Source organism: Grampus griseus (assembly GCF_964374135.1).
Source record: "Grampus griseus genome assembly, chromosome: 8".
Taxonomy (NCBI): domain Eukaryota; kingdom Metazoa; phylum Chordata; class Mammalia; order Artiodactyla; family Delphinidae; genus Grampus; species Grampus griseus.
Window position 1 is genome coordinate 49,190,160 of NC_139002.1, and position 25,828 is coordinate 49,215,987.

General features: G+C 40.2%; 1 protein-coding gene across 1 annotated transcript in view; it reads left to right on the forward strand.

Annotated features, from left to right (window-relative positions):
• The first annotated feature begins 6,471 nt into the window (after positions 1-6,471).
• CCDC90B (coiled-coil domain containing 90B) overlaps positions 6,472-25,828 on the forward strand; it is a 54,249-nt gene continuing 34,892 nt past the window's right edge. The window contains exon 1 of the mRNA XM_082659774.1: positions 6,472-6,943. Coding sequence (XP_082515900.1) covers positions 6,844-6,943 — 100 coding nt within the window. The 5' untranslated portion in view covers positions 6,472-6,843. The remainder of the gene's footprint in view (positions 6,944-25,828) is intronic.

Sequence of the window (25,828 nt, forward strand, 5' to 3'; positions counted from 1 at the left end):
AGCACCAAGACCCTGTCAGCCACACAGGTCAGAGGAAAAGGGAGAAAAAAAGACAGAAAGAGAGAAAAGTAATAAAATAAAATAAAGTTATTAGAATAAAAATTAATTATTACAAATAAAAAAATTAAAAAGTTGAAAAAAATTATAAAAAAAAAGTTAGAAAGAAGAGAGCAACCAAACCGAAAAACAAATCCACCAATAATAAGAGGTGCTAAAAACTATACTAAAAAAATTTTTTAAAAAAAGGACAGAACCCTAGAACAAATGGTAAAAGCAAAGCTATACAGACAAAATCACACAAAGAAGCATACACATACACACTCACAAAAAGAGGAAAAGGAAAAAATATATATATATCGTTGCTCCCAAAGTCGACCGCCTCAATTTGGGGATGATTCAGTGTCTCTTAAGGTATTCCAGAGATGCAGGGTACATCAAGTTGACTGTAGAGATTTAATCCACTGCTTCTGAGGCTGCTGGGAGAGTTTTCCCTTTCTCTTCTTTGTTCCACAGCTCCTGGGGCTCAGCTTTGGATTTAGCCCCGCCTCTGCATGTAGGTCGCCTGAGGGCGTCTGTTCTTCGCTCGGACAGGACGGGATTAAAGGAGCAGCTGATTCGGGGGCTCTGGCTCACTCAGGCCGGGGGGAGGGAGGGGTACGGTTGTGGGGTGAGCTTGCGGTGGCAGAGGCCGGCGTGATGTTGCACCAGCCTGAGGCGCGCCGTGCGTTCTCCCGGGGAAGTTTTCCCTGGATCACAGGACCCTGGCAGTGGCGGGCTGCACAGGCTCCCCGGAAGGGAGGTATGGAGAGTGACCTGTGCTCGCACACAGGCTTCTCGGTGGCGGCAGCAGCAGCCTTAGCGTCTCATGCCCGTCTCTGGGGTCTGCGCTGATAGCAGCGGCTCGCGCCCGTCTCTGGAGCTTGTTGAGGTGGTGCTCTGAATCCCCTCTCCTCGCGTACCACGAAACAATGGTCTCTTGCCTCTTAGGCAGTTCCAGACTTTCTCCCGGACTCCCTCCCGGCTAGCTGTGGTGCACTAGCCCCCTTCAGGCTGTGTTCACACTGCCAACCCCAGTCCTCTCCCTGGGGTCCGACCTCCGAAGCCCGAGCCTCAGCTCCCAGCCCCTGCCCGCCCCGGCGGGTGAGCAAACAAGCCTCTCGGGCTGGTGAGTGCTGGCCAGCATCGATCCTCTGTGCGGGAATCTCTCCACTTTGCCCTCCTCACCCCTGTTGCTGCGGTTTCCTCCGTGACTCCGCAGCTTCCCCCCACCCATCCCCCCATCTCCACCAGTGAAGGGGCTTCCTCACGTGTGGAAACCTTTCCTCCTTCACAGCTCCCTCCCAGAGATGCAGGTCCTGTCCCTATTCTTTTGTCTCTGTTTTTTCTTTTTTCTTTTGCCCTACCCAGGTACGTGGAGGAGTTTCTTGCCTTTTGGGAAGTCTGAGGTCTTCTGTCAGCGTTCAGTAGGTGTTCTGTAGGAGTTGTTCCACATGTAGATGTATTTTTGATGTATTTGTGGGGAGGAAGGTGATCTCCACGTCTTACTCTTCCACCATCTTGAATGTCTATCACGTCTCCCTTTCTGTAGTTCCAAGTTCATGCCTTAAGTGCTGATAGAATCATGAAACCAATATTTTTATGGTTCTAGTGGCCATCATTCCTCATATATCAATGCAAATATCTACAAAATGCTCCAACTTAAAGAGGCTTGCAATCCTGCTTGCCTTTCTGCAGCTGCTTGCAGCTGAGCAGTGTTACATGTGTATCCCTCGGCCTTTCAAGGGAAGAGCACCGCCTCCAAACGAAGTGCCATCTTCAGGGGTCCCCCACCACCTAGAGGTCCTCTACCCCAGGCTACTTCTCATGTCTTACAAACGTTCCCTCCTGCCCATAGCAGTGTGGAGTGTTGCTGTTTCTCCATTTCAAATTCTCTCATATCCAACCTACACATATTCTGTTAATCTGTAGAGGATACCTTTGTCACCTCTGGTCCTCCGGTTCTTCCACAGGAAAACATACACCTCATTCATATATATATATGCCACAATTTGTTTATCCATTCATCCTTTGATAGACACATTTGGGCTGTTTCTACCTTTTGATTAATATGACTAGTGCTGCTATTAACATGTGTGTATATGTACTTACTTGAGTATCTGCTTTAATTCTTTGGATAGACATCTAGGAGTGGGATTGCAGGGTCATATGATAATTCTATGTTTAACCTTTTGAGGGAAGACCCATTTCTTTTTGAAGTGGATGGGGAATTCTTTGTGAAAGGGGATGGATGTTTTCCTGTGGAAGACCCAGAGATGACTGGGTATCTTCTACAGAGGGCAAGACTGTGTCTTATGTCTGGATTCTCATGGCTTAGCACCATGCCTGGCACCATAAATACTGCTCAAGGATTAGTTGAAGGAATAAATGAAAACTCAATGAGAGACACTATCAAATACAGTGTAACATTGCAAGGTATATAATGTTTTAACAGTTTTTTTTCTTTTCTTTCAATCATTCTTTCCTTTGATTCCTTGTAACTAGCAAACTTGTAATGGGATGTCATTGCCAGGCCCCTAATACAATCAGGAAAAATTTCTCCCCATATTTGTGGGGGACAGGGGTTGGTGGTCCCTTTCAAGCCATGAAAAATGTGATGTTAATATAAAGTAACACAAAGCTTTTGTGACAATGGGCCCCTCTGACTCAAAGATTACAGAAAAACTGTAAAATTCGTTGCAGAAATAGGGCAAAGGATTGTCTTCGGTTCAGTCCACATACGCCCTCTAGTGTCAAAAACTTCAAGTAAGCTAAGGAAGGAAATGAAGTCCATTGGGTCCCAACGGTCTCTCTCTCAATGCCTCACTCACCTGCCTTAAAAAATACACTGGGATTCCTTCATATCACCTATTCTAAGAGAAAATAACTGACCGATGTGAGTGGCCCAGGCTGCATCCACTCTCCTTGAAGTCACCAGAGCGACATTCACAGAGCTGGAGGACATCTGGCTATCTCATGCAATTATGTCCAACCTGGGTCCCCAGACCTCTGGGCATCAGAGGAAAGAGTATGGGGGTCCTCGAGAGGGTCCTGACATTTCAAAATGCCTAAGGAAATCGTACTGTAGCTGGAGATGAAATTGGAAACCACCAAAGAAATTGGCAAGTACCTTTTCCTTCAGCTGGAATTAATCAGCTTGGTGTTGGATCGTCACTGCTTCTCTCCCACTTGCTAAGTGGTAGTTACCTATGCCTTGAATTAATTGCAAATAGGAAAATAAGTAATGATTTTACGTATGTGGTGGGTAAAGAGTACAAGATATGTTTAAACTGGGGACTCATAAGGGTAAAAACATAATAAAAGTGGTCCTTCACAGTGAAAACTTCAGGACCCACTTCCCTGCTACCCTACTGGCTGGCCTCTGAGGTATGGATTAACTAGGTTGCTTTCAAGAGGGAACATGTCTCATGGCCAGGTCCCCTCATCAGACATTGGGAGTAGCAAAGATTCTTCAGCCTGCACTAGTGAATGGCACATAGTGTTTTCTGGAAAGGTGCTCACACTCGCTTTTATCTGTTTGGGCTCAAAAACTTTTGAAATCTCCTGAGAGTCTACTCAAAATTCTACCCAAATTATTTAGTCCTTTTTTCTTCTTCTTTTTTCAGTTGTATCTCCCCAAATTCCACCCAATCTTCCAAATAACTCCTATGCCCCAATCTGTCAGGTCTTCTCACCAAATTATGATTATATTTTGAACGTTTATTCATTCATTCAACACATGTTTACCAAAGGCTCATTATGGGCCAGGCTTTATGCTAGGTGTTGGTGAAAACAGTGACAGACGTGCCTCTACCATCATGCAGGATACAAGTAAGAAGTGTCGTGACATGGGAAAGTTGGGTTGCTACAGGAGTCCATAACAAATAGACGAAATCTACATGTGGGGAGAGGAGGGACCCCCCCCAAACGGGTGTGATTTAAACTAAGATCTGAAGGATAGGAAGGAATGAACCAGGTAAAGAGGAGGAGAAAGGGCTCCAACTTGAGAGAACACCATGCACAGAGGCCCCAAAGTGGGAAGGAGCATGGAGATTAATTTAATTAATTAATGAATTAAATGTCTTTGTTTACTCCAATCCTCTCTCCTAGACCTTGTCCCTACAATCTCTGCCCACGAAAACCCTTAAAAAACCCTCAAATCTTATCTTCTCTTGCTAACCATGACCAAAAAGTATCATCCTCAACTGAACCAAAGGATTTTTTTTTCTGTAACATTTAAATGACACCAATCCATTACTGCCTTGTGTGGAAGCTATTAGCACACTTGTTCTATCCTCCCAGTTATATTACAAGTTCTGGGAGAGCAGAAGTCTTTGCATATAGTAGGACCCAAATAGTTGTTGGACTGAGTTATGTTTCTTTACATTCCTCACACATCTAGCCTTAAACTAACTAGCTGGCATACAGATATTTCTGTGAGTGAAATTAAAAAAATGAAAAATGGTTTAAAGTCCAATGAAAGGCAATGATTGTTAAGAACTGTGAAGGGTCTAAGATCTTACCTATTTGCAAGACGACAAGTTAGCCTGCCACAGTTGCCTGGATGTTGGCAGAAGACATGAGGCTCCTGGGCCAGAGACAAAGGATGTAATTACAGCACAGCAAGCTGCCTGATCATCAGCATATTTGCATCAGTTCCCCTTCCCCTGAGTCCCATGTTGTGATGCAGATAGGCCCAGGTGTGTGCCTGAGTGTGCAGTGGATTGCATTACAGAGAGGAACCCTGAGCTAGAAAAACCCAAAGTTTTTATAATAGGCAGTAAGCATGAGGCTCCATTTGGCTCCAGAGGGAGACACTGTACTTCCCAAGGCTGTTCATTATACAAACTTCCTTAAAAAGAGAGTCCATAACAAAAGGCAAAGAGAGCCTCTGCTAACGAGCCATGCAGAAGCGTGAGAGACCCATGGAGAATTACTTCTGAACATTGAGCAAAGTCAACAGGCATTAATAATAAAAATAGCCACTGCTTGTTAGGTGTTCATATGTGCCATGTACCGAGCTGAGTATTTTATATGCATCAGCTCCTTTATTCCTCTCAACACACGAGAAAATATTAACACATTTATGGAAAAATATTTTTATCAATTAAGACTTTCAGCATACAAATGATAGCAACAATGGAGAATTTGGAAACACAGGAGCCTTAGGAAGGTCTCAGGAAGTGGCTAAATCTATTAGCTGAATACCACCTGGACTCTCACTCCATCTGCTATCTCTGCTTCTGCCTTTCTGTACTTCTCTGGCAAAATTGTGACTGTGCCAGCTCCCAAATTCACTTGCTGTAGTGCCAGCGAACTTCAGAAGATGATTAAGAATCCCTGAATCCAATCGCCAATTCCATATTCAATTCCAAAGAATATGATTGGCCCATCATGAACACTGTTTATTTGTGTTGGGGAGAGAATTTTACAGTAATATAAATAACAAGAGGTATAAAAGAGGTACACTTTTTATCATAATCATTACTGAATTTAAGGTAATTTGTGTTCCCACTTACTGATCTGTATCTCCCAGGCTGTGAGCAGCTGCAGCTGTTTTTATTAACAATGCCTGTTGACTTTACTCATATCGTTTAACAGAATTATAGTCACATTGGGGATATATATGTATATATTCAATTTTTCGAGTTTTATGTATATTATTAAAATTGTTTTCCAAATATGTTATACTAACATAAATTCCTGCCAGCAGCTTGAGTGACCCTATCTGATGGCTTATTTGGTAGAATTGATCATTATTTTTCAGAAAATCTTTAACAGGTAAGAATGGTCTATATTTAGGTTTTACTTTTTTTTTAACTGGTGAGATTAAACTTTTTTTTTTTTAAGGCATTTATATTTCCTCTCTATTTATTTTTCTGTTAAAGCCCTGGCAGGAATCAACGTTCTTTTAATGTGCCTCAGTGCTTAGAATAGTGCTTGTCAAGAAGCTGACGCTCACAAAGCTTTAAAAGCAAACTCATAGATTGGCCAACCCAGTGGTAACTGTTTTACATCCTTGTAAGAATAATTAAGCCACTAAAACCTAACAATTGTTTACCATTTTAGAATTTACACAGAATATATTGGCACATTTGAACCCCACAACTACTGTGTGTTGTTATTTTCAACATTTTACCATGTGGGGAAAAGTCTGGAGTACTGAGGTCTGAGAGGGATAAAGATTTAAAATCTTGTCTACTGTAGAAACGAAGGAATTCAGCTTCCCTGAAGAAAGCGACTAAACCAAATACATTTCGTCCTCCTGTGCACGAGAGGGCGAAGCAGCAGTATATGAAGGAGCAAGAATGAGGGGCCCGCGGGACTACACTTCCCAGAAGGTCTCTGCGCGATCCCCCGGGATGCTCAGCGGCCGAGGACTGCACTTCCCAGGTTGCCGTGGGGCTAGACGTGACTGTGTCTCCCACTGAGCCAAACTGAAAATGGGCACTGGGTCTTCGGTGGGAGTTGGCTGTTGAGCTGTACATCTCATTACCTGGAAACGGGAGCCGGAAGGTTCTCAAACAAGATTCCGCTTTCTTAGGGCGGTAACAGCGTGCACGGGTTAGGGAGGGGCGGTGGGAAAAGCGGAGCCGCTCTGAACCATGCTATGGAACTGTGGGTCCCTCTGTGAAGAGGCCCAGCTTTGCGGGACATTGGTGTGAGCCTGCGCCGAGAGACGTTCGTGTGACAGGCCGAAAACTACACTTCCCAGCATCCTCACGGTACCAGAACTACCTTACCCAAAAGCCTGAGCGCGATTTATCCAGCCTTTCGCCCTCCCCCGCCAGCTGGAAAGCCGAAGACATGTGGGGTCGCTGGTTAGGGCGGCTACTGCGTTCTGAAGGCAGCGGGGCCTGCCGAGTTTCAACTCCCCGCGGGCGTTTTCCCCCGGCCCTGAGGAGAGGTGAGAAAAGGCACCGCATCACCGATGCCTGCGTGCTCTGTAGAAAGACGGTGCCCGTGGTTCGTGCATGCTTGGGCGAGCGTGAGGCGAGGGTGCCACGCCTTCCAGCCCGCTCCGGGTCCTGGCGACCCTGCTTCCGGGCCTCCCCCCGAGGGATTGAGGCGGGAGGGTCGAGGACGGAGAAGAGGACCGCCTTCCTCTTAGATGGGCTTGCCTCTGAAGGCCTGGCTTCCCGCCTGGCTCCGCCACTAGAGCCCCGCCAGGCGTCTTTCTGAACCCTTCTCCTTATTATTATCAAATGGGGCTGATAATCCCCGCCCTCTCGTAGGTGTGTCGGGAGAAACCGTAAGGTAATCTGTGTTCGGAGAGGCCGTATATTTTTCGCGGCCTGTTCAGACTTAGACTGTGTTGCTTAGGTGCAGTCCTCGAACCCAGGTCTCTGGTAAACTACAGAGTACATTTCAGGTCAGGTCCGCTTTATTTTCGCTGATTTTCAGTACTCTGTAATCACCTAGTAGCCTTTCAAAAAAAAAAAGAAGGAAAAGAAAACGGGAATGCCGTAACTACAAGGGTTGACTGGGAGGCGCAGCTGTTAGCAGTGTGTCCTGGACGTCTGACTTTGAGAGACGTTTCCAGAATCTTTTTTCCCCTAATTTTAAAACTCTTTAAGGTTGTCCGCAGAGTAGGCACTTCGTAATAACCATTGTCTATTCACCTTAAATCTTCAGTGCCGGGTGAACTGAGTCGCCCAGTACCACTACTTTGTGCTGTTTTGCTCATTGTTTCGTTTTACTCACCCAAGCAAGACTGCAGTTGTAGATCCCCCATCTATAAGACCGCTGTTTAGTTCCCAGGGTCCTTGGCAAGGTATTTTTACATATTTAGGTGTTTAGTATACACGCACATCATTATGGGCTTTACAAAATGGACGTAGCATTTTTTTGAACCCTGGAAAATCGCCGCAGCCTCAATCCTTTGTAAAGTTTTAGAGCTAATATGATTTGTGTCCCTCTTCATTAAACAAATATTTATTGAATGTTTACTGGGTACAAGTAGTTTAAGCTTGCCTCATAATGTCAGTAATCAAGGAATTTGAAAACCTTGACCTCTGACCAAGGGAAGGGTCTTAGTTAACTATCATCTAGTCCGATTCCCTATTTAAAGATAAAGGAAGGCACAGGAAGGTTTGTCTAAGTTTTGTGACCAATAGTGCTGGATTCCTAGTTCATTACAACTTCCCAAACTTAGCAGAACATCAAAAACACTGGGGGTGCTTTAAAAAACACAGGTTTTTTGGCCCTCCCGCAGAACTACTGAGTCAGTTTGGAGAGGTGGAGCCCATAGATCTCTGTGTTAGTTTATTATTTAATATATTAATCCTGATAATTCTCATGCATCTAGCAAAGCATACGTCTACAGACCAGCATGTAAAAATATATATTAATGATCACCCACGTCACTGAAGTGTTGCACCTCTGAAGTTAGCAGTAAATTTTTAAAATTCTTTAAGTATAGTTGATTTACAATGTTGTGTTAGTTTCAGCAGAGTGACTCAGTTATATATATATATATATACACACACGTATATATATTTTTCAGATTCTTTTCCATACTTTATTTTTGTCTTTTTAAAAAGTTTTTATTGAAATATAGTTGATTTACAATGTTGTGTTAGTTCTAAATGTATAGGAGAGTGATTCAGTTATACATATATATATTCTTTTTTTACATTATCTTCCATTATAGGTTATTACAAGATATTGAGTATATCCATTATACTTTATTACAAGATATTAAATATAGTTCCCTGTGCTATATAGTAGGACCTTGTTTTTTTAATCTATTTTATTGATATATATAGTAATTTGTATCTGGTTTGTAGTAGTTTGTATCTGGTTTGGGTTTAGTTTGCTAAACCCAAACCGCTAATTTATCCCTCCTCCCACCCTTTCCCCTTTGGTAACCATAAGTTTGTTTTCTATGTCTGTGAGCCTGTTTCTGTTTTGTAAATAAGTTCATTTGTATTATATTAGATGCCACATGTAAGTGATATCATATGATATTTGTCATTCTCTCTCTGACTTTATTTAGTATGATAGTCTCTAGGTCCATCCATGTTGCTGCAAACAGCATTATTTCGTACTTTTTTATGGCTGAATAATATTCCGTTGTACCACATCTTCTTTATCCATTCATCCATCAGTGGACATTTATGTTGCTTCCATGTCCTGGCTATTGTAAATAGTGCCACAGTGAACATTGGGGTGCATGTATCTTTTCAAATTATGGCTTTCTCTGGATATATGCTCAGGAGTAGGATTGATGGATGATGTGGCAGCTCTGTTTTTATTTTATTTTATTTGTTTTTGTTTTTGTTTTTTTTGCAGTACACGGGCCTCTCACTATTGTGGCCTCTCCCGTTGCGGAGCACAGGCTCCGGATGCGCAGGCTCAGCGGCCATGGCTCACGGGCCCAGCCGCTCCACGGCATGTGGGATCTTCCCAGACCGGGGCACGATCCTGTGTCCCCTGCATCGGCAGGCAGACTCTCAACCACTGTGCCACCTGGGAAGCCTTGTTTTTATTTTTTTAAGGAACCTTCATACTGTTCTCCACAGTGGCTGTACCAGTTGATATTCCCACCAACAGTGTAGGAAGGTTCCCTTCTCTCCACACCCTCTCCAGCATTTATTGTGTGTAGATTTTTTCATGATGGCCATTCTGACTGGTGTGAGGTGATACCTCATTGTAGTTTTGATTTGCATTTCTCTAATAATTAGTGATGTTGAGCATCTTTTCATGTGCTTTTGGCCATCTGTATGTCTTCTTTGGAGAAATATCTATTTAGATCTTCCACCCATTTTTTGATTGGATTGTTTGTTTTTTTGATATTGAGCTGCATGAGCTGTTTGTATATTTTGGAGATTAATCCCTTGTCAGTCACTTCATTTGCAAATATTTTCTCCAGTTCTAAGGGTGGTCTTCGTTTTGTTTATGGTTTCCTTTGCTGTGCAGAAGCTTTTAAGTTTAATTAGGTCCCACTTGTTTATTTTTGCTTTTACTTCTGTTGCCTTGGGAGACTGACCAAAGAAAACATTGATATGATTTATGGCAGAGAATGTTTTGTCTATGTTCTCTTCTAGGAGTTTTATTGTGTCACGTCTTACATTTAAGTCTTTAAGCCATTTTGAGTTTATTTTTGTGTATGGTGTGAGGGAGTGGGGTTTTTTTGTTTTGGGGGGTTTTTTTTTTGGTTGCGCCACACGACATGCGGGGTCCTTAGTTCCCCAACCAGGGATGGAACCCATGCCCCCTGCAGTGGAAGCACAGAGTCTTAACCATTGGACCACCAGGGAAGTCCTGGGAGTGCCTTAACTTCATTGATTACCTGCAGCTGTCCAGCTTTCCCAGCACCACTTGCTAAAGAGACTGTCTTTTCTCTGTTGTGTATTCTTGCTTCAGTTGTCAAAGATTAATTCATCATAGGTGTGTGGGTTTATTTCTGGGCTCTCTGTTCTGTTCCATTGATCCATATGTCTCTTTTTGTGCAATACCATGCTGTTAGGATTACTGTAAGCTTTATAGTATTGTCTGAAGTCTTGGAGGGTTATGCCTCCAGCTTTGTTCTTTTCCCTCAGGATTACTTTGGCAGTTGTGGGTGTGTTTTTTTTGTGGTTCCATATAAATTTTAGGATTGTTTGTTCTAGTTCTTTGAAAAATGTCATGGGTAATTTGATAGGGATCGCATTAAATCTGTACATTGCTTTGGGTAGTATGGCCATTTTAACAATATTAATTCTTCCGATCCAAGAGCATGGGATATCTTTCCATTTCTTTGAATCACCTTCAGTTTCCTTTATCAGTGTTTTATAGTTCTCAGCATATAAGTGTTTCACCTCCTTGGTCAGGTTTATTCCTAAGTTTTTGTTTTGTTTTGTTTTGTTTTGATGCAGTTTTAAAAGGGATTGTTGTCTTACTTTCCCTTTCTGATATTTCATTGTTAGTGTAAAGAAGTGCAACCAATTTCTGTACATTAATCTTGTATCCTGCTACCTTGCTGAATTCGTTTATCAGTTCTGGTAGTTATTGTGTGGAGTCTTTAGGGTTTTATGTATATAGTGTCATGTCATTTGCACATAATGACAACTTTATCTCTTCTAATTTGGATACCTTTTCTTTTTCTTGTCTGATTGCTGTGGCTGGGACTTCTAATACTATGTTGAATAGAAATGGTGAGAGTGGGCATCCTTGTCTTATTCCAGATTTTATCGGGAAGGCTTTTAGCTTTTCACCATTGAGTTATGTCGGTTGTGGGATTGTCATAAATAGCTTTTATTATGTTGAGATATGTTCCCTTTATAGCCACTGTGGCAAGAGTTTTTATCATGAATGAATGTTGAATTTTATCAAGTGCATTTTCTGCCTCTGTTGAGACAATCATGTGGTTTTTTTTGTATTTTCTTTTGTTGGTGTGGTTTATCACATTGATTAATATGCATATGTTGAACCATCTTTATGATCCTGGGATGAATCCAACTTGATCGTGGTGTATGATCCTTTTTATGTGTTGTTGGATTCGGTTTGCTGTTATTTTGTTGAGAATTTTTTCATCTATATTCATCAAAGATATTTGGCCTATAATTTTCTTTTTTGGTAGTGTCTTTGTGTCGTTTTGGTATCAGGGTGATGGTGGCTTCAGAGGATGACTTTGGAAGTGTTCCCTCCTCTTCAGTCTTTTGGAAGAGTTTGAGAAGGATCAGTATAAGTTCTTCTTTGTACGTTTGGTAGAATTCTCCAGTGAAGCCATCCCAGTCCAGGACTTTTGTTTGCAGGGAGTTTTTAAATTATACATTCTAATTCACTTCTAGCAATTGGTTTGTTCGTATTCTCTCTTCTTGATTCAGTTTTGGTGGGCTCTATGTTTCTAGAAACTTGTCCTTTTCTTCTAGGTTGACGAATTTATTGGCATATAATTATTCATAGTATTCTCTTACAGTTTTTTGTATTTCTGCAGTTTCAGTTGTTATTTCTCCTCTTTCATTTCTTATTTTGTTTATCTGGGTCCTCTCCCTTTTCTTCTTGGTGAGCCTGGCCAGATTTATAGATATTGTTTATCCTTTCAAAAAACCAGCTCTTGGTTTTTTGTTTGTTTGTTTTTAAGATTATTCTTTTTGTTTTGTTTTGGCCACACCACGCAGCTTGCAAGATCTTAGTTCCCCAACCAGGGATTGAACCCTTGCCCTCTGCAGTGGAAGCGCGGAGCCCTAACCATTGGACCATCAGGGAATTCCCCAGCTCTTGGTTTTATTGATTTTTTTTCCTACTTTCTTTTATTTGTTTGTTTGTTTTTTGCAGTACACGGGCCTCTCACCGTTGTGGCCTCTCCCGTTGCGGAGCACAGGCTCCAGACGCGCAGGCTCAGCGGCCATGGCTCATGGGCCCAGCCGCTCCGCGGCATGTGGGACCTTCCCGGACCAGGGCACGAACCCGTGTCCCCTGCATCGGCAGGCGGACTCTCAACCACTGCGCCACGAGGGAAGCCCCCTACTTTCTTTTAATCTGTTTATTTTCTCTCTCTTTCTCCCTCTTTTTTTTTTTTTTTTTTTTTGCACCATGCCACATGGCTTGTGGGATCTTAGCTCCCCAACCGGGGATCAAACCCAGGCCCTCGGTAGTGAAAGCACAGAGTCCTAACCACTGGATCAACAGGGAATCCCTTTTTTTAAAATTAATTCTTTATTTTGTTTACTTATTTATTTTGGCCATGCTATGACTTGTGGGATCTTAGTTCTCCGACCAGGGATTGAACCCAGGCCAAGGCAGTGAAAGTGCCAAGTCCTAACCACTGCACCACCAGGGAACTCCTTATTTTCTCTTTAATCTTTATTATTTGCTTTCTCTGCTGACTTCAAGTTTTGTTCTTTTTCTAATACTTTTAGCTGGTAGGTTAGATTATTTGAGATTTTTCTTGTTTTTTTTTGAGGAAGGCCTGTATCGCTATTAACTTCCGTGTTAGAACTGCTTTTGCTGTATCTATAGATTTTTTATGGTTGTGTTTTCATTGTCATTTGTGTCAAGGTATTTTAAAATTTCCTCTTTGATTTTGTCATTGACCCATTGGTTTTTTAGTAGCACATTGTTTACCCACCATGTAGTGTTTCTTTTTCTGTGGTTGATTTCTAATTTCTTGCCATTGTAGTCAAAAAAGATGCTTGGGGCTTCCCTGGTGGCGCAGTGGTTGAGAGTCCGCCTGCTGATGCAGGGGACGCGGGTTCGTGTCCTGGTCCAGGAAGATCCCACATGCCGCGGAGCAGCTAGGCCCGTGAGCCATGGCCGCTGAGCCTGCGCGTCCGGAGCCTGTGCTCTGCAACAGGAGAGGCCACAATAGTGAGAGGCCCACGTACCGCAAAAAAAAAAAAAAAGATGCTTGAAATAATTTCTATCCTCTTAAATTTTTGGAGGTTTGTTTCATGTCCTAGTATATTGTCTGTCCTAGAGTATATTCCATGTGTGCTTGAAAAGAATGTGTATTCTGGGGTTTTTTTTTGATGTAATGTCCTAAAGATATCAGTTAAGTCTAATTGTTCTATTGTGTCCTTTAGGATCTCTGTTGCCTCACTGATCTTCTGTCTGGATGATCTGTCCATTGATGTCAGTGCACTGTTAAAGTCTCCCACTATTATTGTATTTCCATCAGTTTCTCCCTTTATGACTGTTAGTATTTGTTTTAGGTATTTAGGTGCTCCTATATTGGGTGTGTATATGTTAATGAGTGTAATATCCTTTTCTTGTATTGATCCTTTTATCATTATACAGTGTCCTTCTTTATTTTCCTTTATGAGCTTTGTTTTACAGTCTATATTGTCTGATATGAGTATTGCTACCCCTGCTGTCTTTTCATTTCCATTTGTATGAAGTGTCTTTTTCCCCTCACTTTCAGTCTATGTGTGTCTTTGCCCTAAAGTGGGTTTCTTGTAGGCAGCATAATGTAGGTTCTTCTTTTATTACCCAGTCTACCACTCGTGGTTGGAGCATTTAGTTCATTGACATTTAAGGTGATTATTGAATAAATAAATATGTATTTATTGCGATTTTAAACCTTGTTTTCCAGTTCATTTTGTATTTCTTCTTTGTTTCTTTTGCTTTTTGTATTTCTTTTTGTGGCTTGATGGTTTTCTTTTGTATTATGCTTGAGTACCTTTCTTTTTGGTGTCTGTGAATTTATTGTATGTTTTTGATTTGTGGTTACCTGGTTTCCAAATATGTTAACCCATTACTGTGTCTACTTGCTTTAGACTGGTAGTTATATAAGCTCAAACGCAGTCTAAAAGATCAACATTTTCGTACTCCCTTTGCCCGCATTTTGTGATTTTGATGTCCTATTTTACATTTTCATGTTTATCCTTTTCTGTGCATTGTAGTTATAATCAGTTTCATAAAATTTTTTTCTTAATCTCTGTAGTGGTTTATTTAAGTGATTTACTTTCCTATTGTGATTTTCTCTTTCCTATAGATTCTTGCTTCTCTATTTAGAGAACACTTTTAAATATTTCTTTTAGGATAAGTCTAGTATTACTGTATTCTTTTAGTTTTTGCTTGTCTGAGAAATTTTTTATCTCTCCTTCTATTCTAAATGGTAATATTGCTGGGTAGAGTATCCTAGGTTGCAGGGTTTTCCCTTACTTTGAATATATCTTGCCACTCCAGGCGTGTAACGTTTCTATAGAGAAATCAGCTGATAGCCTTATGGGGGTTCCCTTGTAACTAATTCTTTATTTTTCTCTTGCTGCCTTTAGAATCCTCTCTTTTTAACTTTTGCCATTTTAACTATAAAATATCTTGGTGTAGGTCTGTTTTGGTTTATCTTGTTTGGGACCCTCTTGTTTCCTGTACCTGGATATCTGTTTCCTTCTTTAGGCTTGGGAAGTTTTCAACCATAATTTTTTCAAATACATTTTCAATCCCCTTTTCTGTTTCTTCTCCTTCTGGGATCCCTATTACGCATAGATTGGCACACTTTATATTATCCCGTAGGTCTTTTATGTTGCTTTCATCTTTTTTTTTTCATTTGTCTTTCTGTCTGCTGTTCTGATTGGGTGATTTCCATTACTCTGTCTTCCAGATCACTTCTTTATTCTCATTATTAATTTCCTGTTTATTGCCTTTAGTTTGGTTTTCATCTCAGCAAATGAGTTTTCTAGTTTAATTGGCTCCCCTTTATAGTTTCTAGTTCCTTGTTAAAATGATCTGTATTTCTATCAATAGCTATTCTTAATTCCTTAAGTATTTTTATTACCTCCTTTTTGAACTCATTGTTTCTTCTTTCAAGCTAGTTCTCTTGATCCTCTAATTTGGGGTGGTTCTTCTGCTGCTTAATTTTACTTATATTTCTCTGACTGAATTTAGGAGAAACAGTTATCTACTGTGGTCTTGAAGGGCTGTTTTTATGTTGGTGTGTCCCTGCATAGCTTCCATGAGTCTAATATTTTTGCTGTGAGGACACTTTTTAGTACGGATGTCTGCCACATATCCCCTCAGTGTGTTCTGGTCGTTATCCTCTTGATAGGGGGGTGTGATTGGTGTTGTGGTAACCAGAGCCTGCACTGGATGTTGAGCATCGTCTCACCTTTGGTCTGGTTGTCACAGCCCTGTCAGGGGCAGGGTTTGTTTGCTCCCCAGTTGTTGGAGTAGAAGCCCCTAGATCCATGTCTGAGCTGTGGTGTAAGTTAGGCAGGACTGGAGCACTTCTTCTGGTAAAGGAGCCACTGAATATGCCTCCGCAGGAGCTGTCCACCAGGAAGTGCACTCTGTCATGTTGCCTGTCATCTGTGTGTGCTCACAGAGTACAATGTTTTTGTCACTCTGTCATGTTGCCTGTCACCCCTGTGTGCTCACAGAGTACACTGTTGTTGGCACTGCGCTTGGCCCCACCTCAGCTGTTGGAATGCAGCAATCAGCCCAAATGTCCCTCAGGTGCTATGCTCACAAAGCCACCAGCACAGGTCCCTAGTGCATTTCCATTGCAATCACACAGGCACCAGTACTGCTGTGGGAGCCACAGAATTAGCCCAGACCCCAGCCCCACCTCTGTGTGCATGCTAATGCCAGACCTGCCCCAGCCATGGGAACACCAGTAAACAGCTCGGATGACCCACAGGCGCTGAGCTTACAAAGGCACCAGCATCATAAATCTGCCAAACTCTCACATCCTTGGAGATATTGCTCAGGTTTCAGCCCCACCTCTGGGTATGGGCAAGCCACTGGCACTTGCACGTTCCCAGAGCTAATAGAGTCAGAGCCATACCAGCTGTGAGCATGCTGATAATCAGGCTGCTATGGTGGGGTATTGCCTCTCCCTTCACACATGCATTAACAGTGGGGCTTCTGTGGCAGACCCAGGCTCCGTTCTGCACACACTCCCAGTTGCAGCCTGGACCACACTCCAGCCACTTTGTGCTATCTCTTCTCGGACAACATCAGTCCTCTCCCCGGGTCTGTCTGCTGAAGCTCGAGTTTCAGCCCCCAGCCCCCAGGGGCACTAGCAGATGCGCATCTCAGGATGGGGAGTGCAGTGAAGTGGCCAGCACTGGCTATGCTGGTCTCTGTTCTGCATGCTGCAAGCCAGTTGCTGCACTATTCCCTAAGTCTCTGAAGCGCCCTATCTATTCCAGCTGATCTCCCAGCCAGTGAAGGGGGTTCCCAGAGTGACAGAAGCTTTTTTCTTTCACAGCTTTCTCCCAGGCGCATAGGTCCTGTCCCAATTCTTTTTTTTTTTTTTTCCTTTAGTTCTACTGCATTACATGGTGATCTTTCTTGAAGCTTTGATTGTATCAGATCTGCCAGTGTTCACTGGGTATTCTGTGAGAATTGTTCCACATGTAGATGGATTTTTGATGTATTTGTGGGAGGAGGTGAGCTCCACGCCCTTCTATTTTGCCATCTTGATCTCTCCCCTGAGACAAATATTCTTCACTTGGGCCGCCTGAGAAATGATTCTTAGTTTCTTTGCATGTGATTTACATAAAAATCACATGCCTACACAAAGTATTCCCAGCTGCCTCTGCAGTTCTCCTACTCAGGAAAGAAAGCAGACCACTGTCAGAGTGAGGGAGGTGAGGGATGAAGAGCAGCAGCTATGTGTGGACTCTATAGTTTGCTTCAGTTTTACATTTTTTCTCAACTTGGATTCTTTGAAGAGCCAAAAAAGGTACAGAGTACAAATGTTGAAGAATATATTTATTATCGTTATTGTTTTCATAGAACTTTGGCCTATAGTGGCTGCTTTGACTTAGAAATCTGACTGTGCATCAGGGCTACCTGTTAAGATTTTAAAGCATTATAGGCTTGGACTGTACCTCAGAACTACTACACAAATAACTCTAACAGTTATGTTTAGGTATAGTTATTCTTCAGAATCCTTACGGTTGAGTCTGATATACAGATAGGGTTGAGAACCACTGGCCTACAGGATAAACTTTAAATACCATTGCATTGCAAGCCATGATCTTCACAGTCTGGGCCAGTCTATCTTTCTAGTCCATTCTCCCTATTCCCTGTATCTACTCTCCTACCTTTGTAGCAGTATTATAGAACTTGCCATTCTCCAGACACCAGATTTTTTTTTAATCTTCCTGAATGTTTCATTTGTTTGTTTGTTTTTAGCAGAATCTGACTTGTATTTCTTCTTTTGGGACACGGTATAAAAACTAGCCTGGTTGTTTTACTCTGCTTCTCTTTAGGAAGTCCAACCAGGATATACGTTACGTGAACTTTTTTTTTTTTTATGCAGCAGGTTTACATTTCCCTTATCATCTCCATTTCCAGTGTTACTCATTTAGAATAAATCTTGTTTGAGACCCCATGAATTTACAGAAATCCCCAACCTATTGCTAAAACCGCAAATCCAACTATTTTACAACTCATGAAGTGATTTTTATTGATTAATTTTAAAGGTATGAAGCATAAATATCCTTGTTAAGAGTTGGGTACTGTGAAGAGTGCTGAAGAAGTATCTGTATAAGGAAGGCTACCTAGTTTTTGGCTTCCTTCTAAGAGGGATTATCAGGCACCATATTTATCTTCTAAGGAAACTATTATTACCCTCGCTTGTTACCTTTAGTTTCTGGCTGTGGTTCAGGGAGGGGGAACTCAGAGAAAACCTAGTGATAGGGTGACAAATATAGTCTGATTTGCCCTGGACTATCCATCCCTCAGTTCCAGGCCAAGTAAGATGATTGGTTATTATACCTGGCACATTCTTAAGAGTTGAAGAGGTGGAACTGACAGTATGGGAGACTAAAATGACTTGAGTTCACAGAACAGATACCATAGAGGAGAATGTGCACAGAGAGAGAACTTCAGAGATTAGCAAAGGATCCACTTAGAGTACTTAATGGAGTAGTGAACAGTGTGTACATATGAGAAGACTGCCTGAGACTAGAGAAAGAACCACCATATATATATATATATATATATATATATATATATATACCATGTATGTACACCCGCACATATATGTATAGTTACATGTATTTAAGGAGAACAGTAGCCCACACACCTACAGGACCAGGAACAATGTCTGTTTCCATCAGCCAGATGGGAAAAAACTCATGATTCATGGGACATTGGGTAGGATACATTTAAGGGTTTTACCTCATTAGTTGGGGATAAATAACCCTAGACTGACCACTACTCTGGGCCTGAATAATGTATATTAAAATCCAGACCTAAAAAAATCAAACCGTTTCTGAGTAATTTCAGTGCATTCCAGAATGAAGCTCAAGAATACTTATAAATATATCCACCACCAAACAAAATAACAAACTTATTATTTAGCATCCAATCAAAAATCACCAAGCATGAAAAAATCAGGAACACACAACCTATAATGAAGAGAAAAAATCAATAATTTGAAACCAAGCTAGAACTGACAGATGTAAGAATTATCAGACATAAACATGTTTAAAAACTTGATAGATTTACCTTTCCTATCTTCTAAGTTGAGTTTCTAGATATCAAAACTAGAAGGTTTTATATGAAAACTGCATTAGATAGAATTCCCAACAAATTTGCCTTTCAATATAACTTGTCCTATGTGTCTCTTCCATCTGGTTGTTCCTGAGTTTGGTAGTCTTGATGTTGTCACAAAATAATGTTCCTTTCCTATGAATAAATTTTTAAAAAGTAAATAAAATTCTGCTGAGCTCAGAAAAAATAATTAGTCTTGCAGAAGAGAAGATTGGAAAATTTGAAAATATAGCAATAAAAACCTATCCAAAGTGTAAAAGAATGTGGGAGGAGGAGGTAGAAAAAAGGTGCCAGTGAGCTCAGAGACATCTTCAGTTGGCCTAATATATGTGTAACTTGAGGCCTAAAAATAGAAGGTAGCAAAAAAATTTTGAAGAAATGATGGGTGAAAGTTTTCAAATTTGAGAGAAACTATAAAATGACGAAGCTCAACAAACACTCAAGTACAAGGAACATGAAGAAAACAACCAAGGCACATCATTATAAAATTTGTTTAAAAAGCAAAGATCAAAAAATAACAAAAACATCCAGGTAAAAAAATGAAATAGGCATACTAAATACAGAGCAACAAAGATAAGACTGACATCAGATTTCTTCTTGAAAAAAATGCAATTGAGAAAACATTGAGGCACCATCTATAAATTACTAAAAGATAGAAAGCTGTCAAGCCAAGAATTTATTTAGGTCTTGTGCCCAAATTTTGATTGTATTATTTTTTGATATTTAGCTGTATAAACTGTATATTTAGGAAATTAATCCCTTGTCAGTTGCATCCTTTGCAAATATTTTCTCCCATTCCATAGTTTGTCTTTTTGTTTTTGTTTATGGTTGCCTTTGCTGTGCAAAAGCTTTTACGTTTAATTAGGTCTCATTTGTTTATTTTTGTTTTTATTTCTATTACTCTAGGAGACAGATCCGTAAAGATATCGCTGTGATTTATGTCAAAGAGTGTTCTATGTTTTCCTCTAGGAGTTTTATAGTATCTGGTCTCATATTTAGGTCTTTAATCCATTTTGAGTTTATTCTTGTGTATGGTGTAAGAGAATGTTCTAATTTAATTCTTTTACATGTAGCTGTCCAGTTTTCCCAGCACCACTTATTGAAGAGACTGTCCCTTCTCCCTTGTATATTCTTGCCTTCTTTGTCATAGATTAATTGATCATAAGTGCATGGGTTTATTTCTGGGCTTTGTATCCTGTTTCATTGATCGATGTGTTTGTTTTTGTGCTGGTACCATACTATTTTGATTGTTGTAGCTCTGTAGTACAGTCTGAAGTCAGGGAGCATGATTCCTCCAGCTCTGTTTTTTTCTCAAGATTGTTTTGGCTATTGTGTCGTCCTCAGTTTCTTTAATCAGTGTCTTATAATTTTCAGCATACAGGTCTTCTTGCTTCCTCAGGTTTATTCCTAGGTATTTTATTCTTTTGGATGTGATGGTAAATGGGATTGTTTCCTTAAATTTCTCTTTCTGATTTTCGTTGTATTGTGTAGAATTACAACAGATTTCTGTATATTAATATTGTATCCTGCAACTTTACCAAATTCATTGATGAGCTCTAATAGTTTCCTTTTGGCGTCTTTAGGATTTTCTATGTATAGGATCATGTTTGTTTTCTACATCTGTTTCTCAGTTTCTGTCCTGCAGACCAGTTTATCTGTACCATTTTTCTAGGTTCCACATATATGCGTTAATATGTGACATTTGTTTTTCTCTTTCTGACTTACTTCACTCTGTATCTGTATGACAGTCTCTAAATCCATCCACGTGTCTACAAATGACCCAATTTCGTTCCTTTTTATGGCTGAGTAATATTCCATTGTATATATATACCACATCTTCTTTATCCATTCGTCTGTCAATGGGCATTTAGGTTGCTTCCATGATCTGGCGATTGTAAATAGTGCTGCAGTGAACATTGGGGTGCGTGTGTCTTTTTGAATTATGGTTTTCTCTGGGTGTATGCCCAGTAGTGGGATTGCTGGGTCATATGGTAATTCTATTTTTAGTTTTTTAAGGAACCTCCATACTGTTTTCCATAGTGCCTGTATCAATTTACATTCCCACCAACAGTGCAAGAGGGTTCCCTTTTCTCCTCACCCTCTCCAGCATTTGTTGCTTGTAGATTTTCTGATGATGCCCATTCTAACTGGTGTGAGGTGATACCTCATTGTAGTTTTGATTTGCATTTCTCTAATAATTAGTGATGTTGAGCAGCTTTTCATGTGCTTCTTGGCCATCAGTATGTCTTTGGAGAAATGTGTATTTAGGTCTTCTGCCCATTTTTGGATCGGGTTGTTTGTTTCTTTAATATTGAGCTGCATGAGCTGTTTATATATTTTGGAGATTAATCCTTTGTCCGTTGATTCGTTTGCAAATATTTTCTCCCATTTTGAGGGTTGTTTTTTCATCTTGTTTATGGTTTCCTTTGCTGTGCAAAAGCTTTGAAGTTTCATTAGGTTCCATTTGTTTATTTTTCTTTTTATTTCCATTACTCTAGGAGGTGGATCAAAAAATATCTTGCTGTGATTTATGTCAAAGAGTGTTCTTCCTATGTTTACCTTTAAGAGTTTTATACGGTCCAGTCTTGCATTTAGGTCTCTAATCCATTTTGAGTTTATTTTTGTGTATGGTGTCAGGGAGTGTTTTAATTTCATTCCTTTACATGTAGCTGTCCAGTTTTCCCAGCACCACTTATTGAAGAGGCTGTCTTTTCTCCATTGTATATCCTTGCCTCCTTTGACATAGATTAGTTGACCATAGGTGCATGGGCTTATCTCTGGGCTTTCTATCCTGTTCTATTGATCTATATTTCTGTTCTTGTGCCAGTACCATATTGTCTTGATTACTGTAGCTTTGTAGTATAGTCTGAAGTCTGGGAGTCTAATTCCTCCAGCTCTGTTTTTTTCCCTCAAGACTACTTTGGCTATTCAGGGTCTTTTGACTCTCCATACAAATTTTAAGATTTTTTGTTCTAGTTCCGTAAAAAATGCCATTGGTAAATTGATAGGGATTGCATTGCATCTGTAGATTGCTTTGGGTAGTATAGTCATTTTCACAGTATTGATTCTTCCAATCCAAGAGCATGGTATATCTCTCCATCTGTTGGTATCATCTTTAATTTCTTTCATCAGTGTCTTATAGTTTTCTGCATACAGGTCTTTTGTCTCCCTAGGTAGGTTTATTCCTAGTTATTTTATTCTTTTTGTTGCAATGGTAAATGGGAGTGTTTCCTTAATTTCTCTTCCAGATTTTTCATCATTAGTGTATAGGAATGCAAGAGATTTCTGTGCATTAATTTTGTATCCTGTACCTTTACCAAATTCATTGATTAGCTCTAGTAGTTTTCTGGTGACATCTTTAGGATTCTCTATGTATAGTATCATGTCATCTAAAAACAGTGATAATTTTACTTCTTCTTTTCCAATTTGTATTCCTTTTATTTCTTTTCTTTTGATTGCCGTGGCTAGGAATTCCAAAACTATGTTGAATAATAGTGGTGAGAGTGGACATCCTTGTATTGTTCCTGATCTTAGAGGAAATGCTTTCAGTTTTTCACCATTGAGAATGATGTTTGCTATGGGTTTATCGTATATAGCCTTTATTATGTTGAGGTAGCTTCCCTCTATGCCCACTTTCTGGAGAGTTTTTATCATAAATCGGTGTTGAATTTTGTCAAAAGCTTTTTCTGCATCTCTTGAGATGATCATATGGTTTTTATTCTTCAATTTGTTATTATGGTGTATTACATTGATTGATTTGTGTATATTGAAGAATCCTTGCATCCCTGGGATAAATCCCACTTGATCATGGTGTATGATCCTTTTAATGTGTTGTTGGATTCTGTTTGCTAGTATTTTGTTGAGGATTTTTGCATCTATATTCATCAATGATATTGGTCTGTAATTTTCTTTTTTTATATAGTATCTTTGTCTGGTTTTGGTATCAGGGTGATGGTGGCCTCATAGGATGAGTTTGGGAGTGTTCCTTCCTCTGCAATTTTTTGGAAAAGTTTGAGAAGGATGGGTGTTAGCTCTTCTCTAAATTTTTGATAGAATTCACCTGTGAAGCCATCTGCTCCTGACTTTTGTTTGTTGGAAGATTTTTAATCACAGTTTCAATTTCATTACTTGTGATTGGTCTGTTCATATTTTCTATTTCTTCCTGGTTCAGTCTTAGGAGGTTATACCTTTCTGAGAATTTGTCCATTTCTTCCAGGTTGTCCATTTTATTGGCATAGAGTTTCTTGTAGTAGTCTCAGGATGCTTTGTATTTCTGCAGTGTCTGTTGTAACTTCTTTTTCATTTCTAATTTTATTGATTTGAGTCCTCTCCCTCTTTTTCTTGATGAGTCTGGCCAGTGGCTTATCAATTTTGTTTATCTTCTCAAAGAACCAGCTTTTAGTTTTATTACTCTTTGCTATTGTTTTCTTTGTTTTTATTTCATTTCTTTCTGCTCTGATCTTTATGATTTCTTTCCTTCTGCTAACTTTGGGCTTTGTTTTTTCTTCTTTCTGTAGTTCCATTAGGTGTAAGTTTAGATTGTTTACTTGAGATTTTTCTTGTTTCTTGAGGTAGGCTTGTATAGCTATAAACTTCCCTGTTAGAATTGCTTTTGCTGCATTCCATAAGTTTTGGATCGTCGTGTTTTCATTGTCATTTGTCTCTAGGTATTTTTTGATTTCCTCTTTATTTCTCCAGTGATCGCTTGGTTATTTAGTAACGTATTGTTTAGCCTCCATGTGTTTGTGTTTTTTACGTTTTTTTCCCTGTAATTGATTTCTAATCTCATAGAGTTGTGGTCAGAAAAGATGATTGATATGATTTCAATTTTCTTAAATTTACTGAGGCTTGATTTATGACCCAAGGTGTGATCTATCCTGGAGAATGTTCCATGCACACTTGAGAAGAAAGTGTAATCTGCTGTTTTTGGATGGAATGTCGTATAAATATCAATTAAATCTATTTGGTCTATTGTGTCATTTAAAGCTTGTGTTTCTTTATTAATTTTCTGTTTGGATGATCTGTCCATTTGTGTAAGTGAGGTGTTAAAGTCCCCCGCTATTATTGTGTCACTGTCGATTTCCTCTTTTATAGCTGTTAGCAGTTGCCTTATGTATTGAGGTGCTCCTATGTGGGTGCATATATATTTATAATTGTTATATCTTCTTCTTGGATTGATCCCTTGATCATTATGTCGTGTCCTTCCTTGTCTCTTGTAACGTTCTTTATTTTAAAGTCTATTTTATCTGATATGAGTATTGCTACTCCAGCTTTCTTTTCATTTCCATTTGCATGGAATATCTTTTTCCATCCCCTCACTTTCAGTCTGTATATGTCTTTAGGTCTGAAGTGGGTCTCCTGTAGACAGTATATATATGGGTCTTGTTTTTGTGTCCATTAAGCAAGCCTGTTTCTTTTGGTTGGAGCATTTAATCCATTCACGTTTAAGGTAATTATCGATATGTATGTTCCTATGACCATTTTCTTTATTGTTTTGGGTTTGTTTTTGTAGGTCCTTTTCTTCTCTTGTGTTTCCCACTTAGAGAAGTTCCTTTAGTATTTTTTGTAGAGCTGGTTGGTGGTGCTGAATTCTCTTAGCTTTTGCTTGTCTATAAAGCTTTTGATTTCTCCATCGAAATGAGATCCTTGCTGGGTACAGTAATCTTGGTTGTAGGTTTTTCCCTTTCATCACTTTAAGTATATCATGCAACTCCCTTCTGGCTTGTAGAGTTTCTGCTGAGAAATCAGCTGTTAACCTTATGGGAGTTCCCTTGTATGTTATTTGTCGTTTTTCCCTTGCTGCTTTCAGTAATTTTTCCTTGTCTTTAATTTTTGCCAATTTGATTACTGTGTGTTTTGGCGTGTTTCTCCTTGGGTTTCTCCTTCCTGGGACTCTCTGTGCTTCCTGCACTTGGGTGGCTATTTCCTTTCCCACGTTAGGAAGTTTTCGACTATAATCTCTTCAAATATTTTCTCGGGTCCTTTCTCTCTTCTCCTTCTGAGACTCCTATATTGTGAATGTTGTTGCGTTTAATGTCCCAGAGGTCTCTTAGACTGTCTTCATTTCTTTTCATTCTCTTTTCTTTATTCTTTTCTGCAGCAGTGAATTCCACCATTCTGTCTTCCAGGTCACTTATCTGTTCTTCTGCCTCAGTTATTCTGCTATTGATTCCTTCTAGTGTATTTTTCATTTTGGTTATTGTATTGTTCGTCTCTGTTCTTAAATTCTTCTAGGTCTTTGTTAAGCATTTCTTGCATCTTCTCGATCTTTGCCTCCATTCTTTTTCCGAGGTCCTGGATCATCTTCACTATCATTATTCTGAATTATTTTTCTGGAAGGTTGCCTATCTCCACTTCATTTAGTTGTTTTTCTGAGGTTTTATCTTGTTCCTTCATCTTATACATAGCCTTCTGCCTTTTCATCTTGTTTATCTTTCTGTGAATGTGGTTTTTGTCTTTGTGATAGCTTTGTCTGATTTTGGTTTCAGGGTGATGGTGGCCTCATAAAAGGAGGTCAGAAGTGTTCCTTCCTCTGCAATTTTTTGAAATAGTTTCAGAAGGGTAGGTGTTAACTCTTCTCCAAATGTTTGGTAGATTTCACCTGTAAAGCCATCTGGTCCTGGACTTTTGTTTGTTGGGAGTTTTTTTTTTGGTTTTTTTTGCAGTACGCGGGCTTCTCACTGCTGTGGCCTCGCCCGTTGCGGAGCACAGGCTCCGGACATGCAGGCTCAGTGGCCATGGCTCACGGGCCCAGCCGTTCTGCAGCATGTGGGATCTTCCCGGACCGGGGCATGAACCTGTGTTCCCTGCATCGGCAGGCGGACTCTCAACCACTGCGCCACCAGGGAAGCTCGGGAGT